The sequence below is a fragment of the Vigna angularis genome, chromosome 4 (genome assembly GCF_016808095.1).
Source record: "Vigna angularis cultivar LongXiaoDou No.4 chromosome 4, ASM1680809v1, whole genome shotgun sequence".
In the NCBI taxonomy this organism is placed as follows: Eukaryota; Viridiplantae; Streptophyta; class Magnoliopsida; order Fabales; family Fabaceae; genus Vigna; species Vigna angularis.
In genome coordinates, this window is record NC_068973.1 from 27,843,426 (window position 1) to 27,855,412 (window position 11,987).

Below are 11,987 nucleotides of genomic sequence, written 5' to 3' on the forward strand. Positions count from 1 at the left end.
ACTACTTGAAGCATCCATCAAGAATTTCACCTTAGAAACTCTTTTTAAACCATACTTTAATACATACGTAACCTCATGAATAAACCTTAATATTCCATATATTCTACCAAACAAACTTTAAAGTACCAATATATTTTTCATCCATAAGAAATAAAAGACAAGAACACAAAAACCTAAAATATTAATACGGCGTCTAGTGCCACAACCCTCGCGCTCAATGTTAGACTTATAGTAGGCAAGTGACACTCATCACACAAATACATCGCTTAGTGCCCAAAAGTTAGAGACCTCACTGACTTCGTGGTTCTCAACCCAAAGTGGCTCTCATCGTCCTAAAGTCCAAGGGCTCTCGGGTTTGACAGTACTAAGCGTCACACAAGAGCGCTCAGCACCATATCAAAAGACAACAACTTGTTGTTTTGATCTAAATGAACCTTGAAACTATTTAAATGACCAAAATGACGTCTTTGACACTAGTACTAATGCAAAAACATGTTTATTGATGAAAATAGATACATATTTAATCATTTGGTTCGAAACAAGGTCCACTAGAGCAACTCAACCACTCAAAAACACCTATAACTAATTCTACACATTGGAAACCAGAAATTTGCAAACTTAGGGTCTAAACAAATTTTAATTGACCCAAAAAGTAGACCATAAACTTTCATTTTTATCCCGAACCTTCTCCTTTAAATTTTTACTTATTAAAACCTTTAGAAAATGAACCAAAAATAGTACAAAACTAAACCTACCAACTATAGACCAATTCAACATCAGTTTTCTACCTAATCATACTTTAAAATAGTCATCTCAAATACTTTAACCAATTCCATTCACAAGCATAAAACACAATATACATAAATTTCAATAAAACATGGATTCAACAACATACCAGTGTAGATAATAATAGTTCATCATACCAACTTCAAATTCAGAACATTTCAAGCACATAACATAATTGATCAGAACATCTACAACATCGAAAGTAATAATTAGCTTTCCTTACCTGATTGGAAAGCTCAAACAGATCTAAAACGCAAACTACCCCTCCTTCAGCTTAAATAACTCTATCTGGACCTGCAAACCTTAAAATTATGATCAAAGTATGTCCTTAAGATCATTGATCAACAAAGAACGTGGAAAAGAGGTTGAATAACAAATATGTTCAAATCTATTTGTATGTGTCTTAAACTAAAAACTCAAAAGAGAAAAATAATATAAACTAACTTATTCGATAAGGAAAACTGATCGGACGAAGGTGAAGAGCTCTTTAACGTAATCACTTTATACCTTCTGATTGTCAAATAGATATTTCAAGAGGAAAGTGAAAAAGAACTCAAAGAATAAATGTAAGAGGGATGATGAATGTTTTAAATAATAGGATGCATTTATAAAATTTATATTTTTGAATTATTTTAACTTTTAAATAATCGATCTTCATTATTTTAAAACACTTATCAACTCTAGTATTTTATTTTCTTAATTTTTACATCTGGTTTGTTAAATATCTATAAAAATGTTAGATTTTTAATTTTATTTTAAATATCAATAAAAATATTAAAATATATATTTCATTATAAATATTAAAAAATAAAAATACGATACAACTTCATAATTACATTTTAAAAATAAATTTCTCGCTTTTACATCTTCCTTTTCGTAGTTGTAATTTGCAAGTTTTTAAAATCTACATATACCTTTTACAAAAATAAATGTTAAGAGCATTACTATATATTTTAATAAAATTATTATTAGTTTACAAAATTTATCCATCAAAATCTTAGGTAAAATATATCTAATGTCTTAAAAAAATAATAAGATATATTTTATTATTTAAAACTTAAATGTAAATAAATAAAGAAATATACACATATATGGGAAAGAATTTTATCCTAGGAACAGTATTCTAGAAATTTCTTTACACAATTAACTACTATTTCCTATGTTTCAAAATAATTATGCATTTTGTGTTAGAATTGTTCAAAATCCTGGACTAATTCATTACGTGGGGACAAGGCTAATGTCTTTAATTAATTACTAAATAAATAAATAAAAATGCGACGTGTTTTTAACTTCGGTCACAAGTCAAGAGTCTGTGTCTATAAATGAAACTCCCAACCGTAATTCTGACACTGTCTCAATTTTCTGCATTCCACAGCACTGACTCACCGAGTTGCGTTCTGCCTGAAAAATTGGGAACCTGAGAAAATTCTCAATTGTCTGAGAAATTTAGAACAATGGTGCTTAATTTCTCCTATTACATTCATCGCACATGAGTCTCCTCTTCCATTTCGCTTCACTCTCTGTAAGTCTCTCTTCATTAAATTTTATTTCTTAGTTTCAGATATTTCTTTTTCTTCTTTTCTTTTCTTCTAAGATTCGTATCCTGGATTGTGTTTGTTAGCATATGTAGCTTGTTTTTATAGAAAGCAAATTTGAGAATTATGGAAAATATCTTGTCTCGTTTCACCTAATTCAAACAATTGTCTGTTTCTTTGGCATGTTGTTGGAAATTGTTTTGCTGTGCATTTTGCTTTTTTCCGAGTTTCGATTTTTATGTATGATTCTACTAATATCGGAATTCGAGAGTTAAGTTTTGTCTTTAGCTCGTCCAGTTTTATTCCTTTGCTGAGGTAATCGGAAAGAAGAAAATTACTCAAGGAGGCACAGTCCTTTACTTCATTTTTGTATCGATTGAATGTTTCCTCTTGTTTGGAAATTAAACCGGATGTTCTCCATTTTACTGATAGCTAGGTTTATAAGTGGATGAAGAGGTTCTTCTGTTTTACTTTATTTTTCCTTTCTTTGACTATCGTCATTTTCTCCTAATGAAGATCTTCTTTCCTCTTGTAGGGAAATTGGAGTCCAATTTGCAGGGAATCTCTCCTTCCTTTCTCAGCATCGAATTTTTCTAAGCATAGAATAAAAGACTACAGATATGAAAAAAATCATGTAATCAATTCAAGGAGATATGTGATCAGCTGTTATTCATTTCTGTAGACTTGTGTTTTCTGAAAGTCTTGATTTCAGGAAAGAAACTTAGAATATAGATATATTAGCTATGTAGTTCTTGTTTACTGCCTAGTTTCAGGCATGAAGAAAAAAAAAAGGCAGTTGAGCTATCCTTTTTGTGATTTCCTATTAAATATCTGATGGAAAACGGTTGAATTTTGCTATTGGTTTTGAGGTTCATAACTTGTTTATTTTTGAGCCAGCAAGATTTTGAACCTGTAAATTGATAATGGCTTGTGTGGCACTTCGTCCTATGCGTGAAGAATCTTTCAACACTGGTGGTAAATTCACCGGCTGCTTCAGTCCTCGTTTGAGGGACTCAATTTTGATTTACCTAACTGTTGGTGGATCTGTGATTCCTTTGCGTATTATGAAGACAGATTCAATTGCTTCAGTGAAGCTGAGAATTCAAACCTTTAAAGGATTTTTTGTAAAAAAACAGAAACTGGTTTTTGAAGGGAAGGAGTTGGCTCGTAACAGATCCTGTATCCGTGATTATGGGGTTGGTGATGGGAATATTTTGCACCTGGTGCTGAGGCTTTCTGATGTCAAAGCTATTACAGTTAAGACTCTGTGTGGAAAGGAGTTTGGGCTTTATGTTGAGAAGAGTAGGAGTGTCGGTTATGTAAAGCAGCAGATTGCAAACAAAGGGCAAGGGTTAGTAGATCTCAAGGATCAAGAACTGATATGTGAGGGTGAGGCACTTGAAGACCAGAGGCTTATTGAGGATATCTGTAAGGACAATGATGCTGTAATTCATTTTTTGGTCAGAATATCAGATGCCAAGGTAAGGACTAAACCAGTCGAGAAGGATTTTGAATTATCAATTGAGGCATCATATGTAGACAATCCGGTGTCAAATTTACATGAAAACCAGTTAGGGCCAGTCTCTGTAAGAAATGAGTTCCTGGAGAGGAATCAATTATCAAGGGATTATCTTGTGGAACCAATTATTATGAATTCCAACATGAAAATTCCACCAGTGATTGACAAGATAATTAAGATGACTTTAGAGGGGTTAGAAAATGGCTTCAAACCAATTCAATCTCCAGAGGGATCAGGAGGAGCGTATCTCATGCAAGATTCATCTGGCTTGAAGTATATTTCTGTTTTCAAACCCGTTGATGAAGAGCCAATGGCAATTAATAACCCTCGAGACTTACCTATTTCCGAGGATGGTGAAGGGCTAAAGAAAGGTACAAGGGTTGGGCAAGGTGCGTTGAGAGAAGTTGCTGCTTACATTTTGGATCATCCTAAGAAAGGACCACGCTCCTATCATAACAATGATGAACCAGGATTTGCTGGAGTTCCACCTACAATCATGGTCAAATGCGTGCATAAAGTATTTCATAATGTTGAAGATTATCAAAATGTTTCAGGTAATGCTAAAATAGGATCGCTTCAGATGTTTATGAAGAATATTGGAAGTTGTGAAGACATAGGTCCTAGTGCTTTTCCAGTGGAAGAGGTACACAAGATCTCTGTACTGGATATCAGATTGGTAAATGCAGATAGGCATGCTGGCAACATTTTGATTTCCAAGGATGGTGAAGACGGTCATACAATCCTCATTCCAATTGATCATGGCTATTGCTTGCCTGAGAGCGTAAGTCTTCGAACAATATAAATGCATCTGTACTATTTTTCAACTGTAAGAATATTTTAAGCTGGTGGTGTCATCGGCAGCTATGTCGTTTCATCTTAATTCTACTTCTCATGCATTTCAAATTCAGAATTAGTGCTAAAAATGCTGTAAAATTCTGAGTGTAACTCTTGCATTATATCTGCCACTGATCTTAGTGTTATTTGCTTAACAGATTACTGTTACATTTATGCGTAAATATTTTTTTTCTGAGATTATCATAGGCATTATATTGCATGAGAAGTAGAGTGTTGGCTCTTCTTTAAATTCACTACACTTACGAACATCTGATTTTTTTGGTTACTTCTACTCGTTCTGATTTCTTGTTATTGCTCACTCGTCCACTGTTGAAATTACTTTTCATAACAAAAACATTACAATCATTTTCAGCAATGCCTATCATTCACACTTAACTTCTTTTCAATAATCTCAAATTGATTGGTTTCTATCGCCTTTGCATTGTCTCTATACCCTTGGTTGGTTATTTGCAATCCTTGCTGATAATGTGTGAATATATATTACGCAATATGTTGTCCTGTCATACTTAGTGTACATCTGATATTACCTTTTCAGGAAAATAACCGTTCTTTTTCTCAAAAAAGCTCTATCATAAGTTAAAATACGAAAAATTCATAAAAATATGTTGATAAAAACAACATGCAATCTGCATTGTTAATGGTTTTCTGATGTTTTCTAAATCAGAATGTGATTATTCTGCATGGCAAAGGCCTTGCAGCTTACTTTGTTATCAATACCTCTTTCTCTGTTGTTATTCTTAAGAGGGGTTAAACTTTTTAGCATTTGTTAAAAGTTCGGCAACCGTCTTCTGTTTCTTGTACTTATTCAGTTGCTCTAATATATCCCCTTTTGCAGTTTGAAGACTGCACTTTTGACTGGTTATACTGGCCACAAGCTAAGGAACCTTACTCTGCAGACACCATTGATTACATAAAATCTCTGGATGCTGAAGAAGATATAAAGCTTTTGAAGTTTCACGGATGGGATCTTCCTGCTAAGTGTGCCCAGATCCTTCGTATATCAACCATGCTTCTTCAGAAAGGTGCAGAGAGGGGACTCAGTCCTTTTGCCATAGGAAGCATCATGTGTAGAGAAACACTGAAGAAAAAATCTGTGATTGAACAGATTGTGCAGGAAGCTGAGGAAGGTGCATTTCCTGGAGCAAGTGAAGCTGCATTTGATGATCTCGTTTCAGTGATCATGGATTGTCATTTGGATGAGCTATTCCGGTGACTGAATAATACATAATAATTCCGATACATATTCCTACTATATTCATAATATACTGACAAAATGATCTTGCTTCTTCTTCATCCAAGAGGATCCCTTGAAACCCCTTTAGTAAGTAGACTGGTTGAAACTTGCTTGATGACGGTGCTATTTGCAATATCCCCTTCTCTTATAATATATATACACTGGAAAATATTTGAAAGTTTATGAAGGTACTGTGCAATATTATCCCTTTGTTATTTATGAATATGAATTTGTTTAAATCGAGTTGTACTTCGTAAAAAAAATCTCCTGTGTTTTTGTTCCTCTAAACATTTGAAAAGCCTAAATCCCAATTGGAAAGAAAAACCCAACCAAATGATAGAAGATCAAGACAGACAAGGTTTAATTGAATTAAAGTCTGCATTTTAAAACATGTTTTCTTTTTAAAAAATGAAAATAAAAAGTGAAGTTGTATTTCGTAATTTATTTCAAAGTAAAACTCAATAAAATGGTAAAATTATAAAATTTTATTTTTATTTTTTATTTTAACTATCGTTTTCGAGATGACATTTTTTACTTTTGTCAATTATATTTTTATACGTCTAATCTAATATTTAAATATTTTACATATGTAATAAAAAAGTAAATTTAATAAAATAATCTTATAATTATTTAATTATAATTACAAACGTCACTGAAACTGAGGAAGTGGCAAATTTGTTGAGTATCAAGTCAAACTCTGTTAAAACTGTTGGGTTTTACCGGTTAACTTTTCTTGTTACTCTGTTATTTCGTTTTGTCTGTTGGATTATATGTTGCATTATATAAAAAGCTGCATTGGCTTTTTATCTAATAATACAAAGTATTCCTTTCAATCTTTCTCTGCTGTTAGAAGTTCTCTTCCAATTCTCCAACAGAATTGGTATCCAGAGCCAGGTTGTGTATAGACCTGTGGTGCTTCAAGAATATCATAACACAGTGCGGTGTGTCTGTGTTTGAAGAATGGCGGGAAGCGATATCTCCACAGCAAATCTTCTAATACTCACGGAGAAGAACTGGACAAGGTGGAGCACACAGATGAGGGTGTTGTTCAAGTTTCAAGATGTGAGTGAAGTGATTGAAGGTGGTAATCGTGAGCCTGGTGTTGGTGCAACTGAAGAGCAGAAGTCTGTGTTCAAGAAGAAGGATAACAAAGCTCTCTTCATCATCCATCAATGTGTTGATGATGCCCATTTCGAGAAGATTCAGAATGTTAGTACTGCCAGAGAAGCCTGGGAAATCCTTGTACGTTGTCATACAGGAGGGGAGAGGATCAAGAAAGTGAAGCTTCAGACTCTTCGAAGGCAGTATGAATTACTGCAAATGGAGGACAGTGACAAGGTTGGTGAATATTTCAATAAGATACTCACCATTATGAATCAGATGAAAGGGTGCGGGAAAGTCATCAACGATCTTGTTATCATGGAGAAGATCATGAGATCACTCCCACGAAAGTTCGACTACATAGTAGTTGCGATAGAAGAATCAAAAGACCTCTCCAAGATGAAGATTGAAGAGCTTCAGAGTTCACTGGAAGCTCATGAAATGAGGATGATGGAGTGGAACCCAACCAAGAACAACGAACAGGCTCTAAAAGTGCACCATTTCAAACATGATAAGAAGAAAAATTCAAAGAAATGGAAAGGGAAACGATCAAAGGGAAATTGGAAGTCTGACAAAAACAAGACTGAGAATGGGTCTGTGTCAATGGAGAAAGATGGAAAGGCAGAGAAGAGTTATCCAAAGAAGGATAAAAGAAACATAAAGTGTTTCAACTGCAACAGGTATGGGCATTATGCATCAGAGTGTCATGCAGATGAAGGGAAACAGAAGCGACCTCAGGTTAAAGAAGCAAACGTCGCTCAAGAAGATTCAGATTCAGAGCCTCTAACTCTGATGGTGACTACTTCAGGTGAAAGCTCCAACTCTCAAAGCGATATGTGGTATCTTGATTCAGGGTGCTCGAATCATATGACATATCATCGGGACTGGCTAATCAACTTTGATGAGACAAAGAAGAGTAGAGTCAAGTTTGGCGATGACAACACTTTAAGAGTTGAAGGCGTGGGAGATGTCATGATTCGGAGGAAGAATGGGTCGCATGCTGTAATCATGGGTGTGATGTATGTTCCAGATATGAAGTGCAACCTTTTGAGTGTTGGACAGCTGACCAAAAAGGGGTTTAAGGTGGTGATGGAGAGTAATAATGTTGAGCTTTTTGACAATGATAAGAACCTGATCTTGAGAAACAAGATCTCCAAGAACAATACCTTTTAGGTTAGCCTGGAAGCTGTAGAACACTCCGAGTGCTTGGCTGCTGTAAAGAACGATGACGAGAGTTGGCTGTGGCATTTTAGATATGGCCACCTTAACTTTAGAAGTCTGCAACAACTTAGTGCAAAGAAAATGGTCCATGGCTTGCCTGAGATTGCCCTACCAGAAACAATGTGCGGAAACTGTATGGTGGGGAAACAAACGAGAAAACCGTTTAAGAATGAATTGAGAATGAGAGCAAAAGCTTGCTTAAGTGTGGTACATTTGGACATATGTGGTCCAGTTGAGGTGCCAACAATTGCTGGAAATAGATACTTCATCTCTTTTGTCGATGAGTTCAGTAGAATGATTTGGGTGTATCTGATTAAGGCGAAGAGCGACGCACTGGAGACATTTGTTCGATTCAAAACACATGTCGAAAGAGAAAGTGGGAATCAACTGAAGATACTCAGGACAGACGGAGGAGGAGAATACACCTCTGTGGCTTTTGAAGATCACTGTCGGTTGCATGGGATTGTACATGAAGTCACTGCCCCATACACTCCTCAGCATAACGGACTGGCAGAGAGGAGGAATCGCATGATTTTTGATTTGGCCAGAAGTATGCTGAAGGGGAAGGATCTACCACGAAAGCTGTGGGGCGAGGCAGTGTCCACAGCTGTTCACATACTTAACAGGTGTCCCACGAAGAGGTTAGAAGGAAAAGTTCCACTTGAGGCGTGGACAGGAGAAAAACCGACAGTTGGCCACCTGAGAGTATTTGGCTCACTAGCACACATGCATGTTCCAGACCAGAGACGATCGAAATTGGATGATAAAAGTAAAGTGATGGTGTTCATTGGTTATCATCCAACTGGGGCGTACAAACTCTTCGACCCAGTTGAAGAAAGGGTCACGTTGAGTAGGGATGTGGTGATCATGGAAGACAAATGCTGGGACTGGAATCGAAAGAGTATCAGTTTAATGAAACCCAGGGTGATGGAAGATGAGAATAACCCTATCACAGCAGAGTCGACATCGACTATGGAAGATAGGGGTCATGTCCAGGGTGATGAACCTGACAGACCAAGAAGACTGCGAACACAACCGCAGAGGTTTGGCGATTGTGTGGTTTATTCAGACTCACAGATAGGTGATGAAGGGGATTTGGTACACATGGCTCTGCTGGCTGGGGCAGAGCCCATAAACGAATCTGATGCACTAAAGGAACCCGTGTGGCAGAGCGCAATGAAGGAAGAAATCGAATCCATAGAGAAGAATCAAACTTGGCAACTTGTTGATCTTCCTGCTGGGAAGAAAAGTATTTGAGTGAAATGGGTGTTCAAACGGAAGTTGAAGCCTGATGGATCGGTTTCGAAGTATAAAGCCAGACTAGTGGCAAAGGGCTTTCTCCAGAAGCAAGGACTGGACTTCACTGAAGTGTTTGCACCGGTGGCACGAATGGAAACCATTCGACTAGTGATAGCAGTGGCATGTGCATTGTGTTGGTCGCTGTTTCAGCTAGACGTGAAGTCCGCCTTCCTGCATGGTCCTTTGGAGGAAGAAGTGTATATCCAGCAACCACCGGGATTCATCTGCAAAGGTAAAGAACAATATGTGTATAAGCTGAAGAAAGCTTTATACGGGTTGAGACAAGCTCCTAGAGCTTGGAACAAACGCATATATGTGTTCTTGCTTAAACTTGGTTTCACAAGATGTGTTGTGGAGCACGGTTTATACGTAAGGAAAGGTGAGGAAGATGAGTTGCTGATCATTTGTCTGTATGTAGATGACCTACTCATTACAGGCTCAAATCCAGTGAAAATAAGCGAATTGAAAAAACTGATGCACTCGGAGTTCGAAATGACAGACCTTGGAAAGCTGAGTTATTTTTTGGGTATGGAGTTCACCTACACTAAAGCAGGTTTGATCTTGCATCAGAAGAAGTACGTAAAGGAGCTGCTTGCAAGATTTAACATGTCTGAATGTAACCCAGCAAAGAGTCCGTTGGAGATGAATCTAAGATTGACAAATGATGAGAATGAAGCAGAGGCTGAAGAAACTATGTTTAAGCAGATTGTAGGTTCACTACGTTTTCTATGCAATAGTAGACCAGATCTTTCATTTAGTGTGGGGCTGATAAGCAGGTTTATGGGGAAACCAAAGAAGACGCATATGCTTGCAGCCAAGAGGGTGCTAAGGTACGTAAAAGGCACTCCAGATTTTGGCATTCTGTTCCCGGTTGGAAGACGCAAAGCTGATGAGGAATTTCTAGAACTTGTTGGGTTCACAGATTCTGACCATGGTGGAGATTGTGCGAAGCGGAGTATATAGCAGGCAGTTATGCAGCCTGTCAGACGGTATGGCTGAAGGAGGTGCTGAGAGAGATGATGATTCCTACGAAAACACCATTACAGCTGTTGATAGATAATGTGTCTGCAATAAACCTCTCCAAAAATCCGGTGAGCCACGGCAGAAGTAAACATATAGAAGTACGGTATCACTTCCTCAGAGATTTGGTGAATAGAGGAAGAATCGGGCTTGTGTATTGTAACACTGAAACCCAGCTGGCTGATGCATTTACGAAGGCTATGAACATTGAGAGGTTCTGTTGGCTTAGGAAAGAAATTGGAATAAGATCTCTGTGTGAGTGTTAGACTTGAGGTGGTGTGTTGAGTATCAAGTCAAACTCTGTTAAAACTGTTGGGTTTTACCCGTTAACTTTTCTTGTTACTCTGTTATTTCGTTTTGTCTGTTGGATTATATGTTGCATTATATAAAAAGCTGCATTGACTTTTTATCTAATAATACGAAGTATTCCTTTCAATCTTTCTCTGCTGTTAGAAGTTCTCTTCCAATTCTCCAACAGAATTGACGATAATAACAGTGAATTTCGTGAACATTTTTCATCAAATAGGAAAATAGTCATTTGCGTTGTCAAGTTGAAGTTAGTGAATACAGTAACTAATGTGAAAATAACTTCCAATCATAAGTACTCTTATGTTGAACACAGACGAAAATAAGTATTTTTTTTTCTTATATTTTTATCATATGTTATTTATTACATTAAAATTAATTTTATTTAACGTTGATTTGATGTATTGAATACGATGAAAACACCGACTTGAAAAATCATTCCATTCTTAAAAAAGTAAGAAACGTAAATTTGCAATGCCACTTTGATTTCAGTCAATTTTATTCATCATACGTTCATTCATTTTTTATACTATGGAATCGACATTTTAACTTGTTAGTATAAGTGTTTTACCTCAAGGTAAGATTTCACAATATGAAAATGACACGATTTCACAAAAAAAATACGGAAGTGGACAGGATTTAAAAAATTACAAGGTATAAATAAATAGTGTCTCCACTAAACGAGTTTGCATGTCATTTACATTTTTTATTTATTAGTTGTGTGGGGTTAGAGACTTTTGCACAAAAGTTCTGCGTGCAATATAAAATTGAAAATCGTGAAAAAGGTATTGAAAATCGTGAAAAGGGTGACGGCATCTATGGAGAAGTTGTGTGGGGTAGACAATTTCCATTTCAGGTGCTTGTAATTGAAAGTCATTCTAGGGTGTGCAGGACTTCAAAACGAAGAAGGTGTAAAAACCACTTCTCCATGGGGACGGTGCAGAGTAGGAAGAAGAACAAAAGTTATTGAATATATAAAGTATAAAATTAATCTCCCTTCTGTCTAAAACACATTTAGGATAATATATTTATAATAAAAGAATATATAAGTATATATAATAACCAAACATAAATATAAAAAATAGAAGATATTATTAAATACAATATTAAT

General features: G+C 36.1%; 1 protein-coding gene across 2 annotated transcripts; it reads left to right on the forward strand.

Annotated features, from left to right (window-relative positions):
- The first annotated feature begins 2,124 nt into the window (after positions 1 to 2,124).
- Positions 2,125 to 6,133, forward strand: LOC108318832 (phosphatidylinositol 4-kinase gamma 3). 2 transcript variants are annotated; one of them, XM_052876586.1, is made up of 3 exons: positions 2,125 to 2,308; positions 2,857 to 4,621; positions 5,531 to 6,133. In XM_052876586.1, the coding sequence occupies exons 2-3, from the start codon at positions 3,245 to 3,247 to the stop codon at positions 5,906 to 5,908; spliced, it is 1,755 nt and encodes a 584-aa protein (XP_052732546.1). In that variant the 5' UTR covers positions 2,125 to 2,308; positions 2,857 to 3,244; the 3' UTR covers positions 5,909 to 6,133. The 2 variants fall into 2 exon arrangements, with proteins under 2 accessions (XP_052732546.1, XP_052732547.1); XM_052876587.1 differs by lacking the exon at positions 2,125 to 2,308 and adding an exon at positions 2,470 to 2,777.
- Positions 6,134 to 11,987: the final 5,854 nt, after the last annotated feature.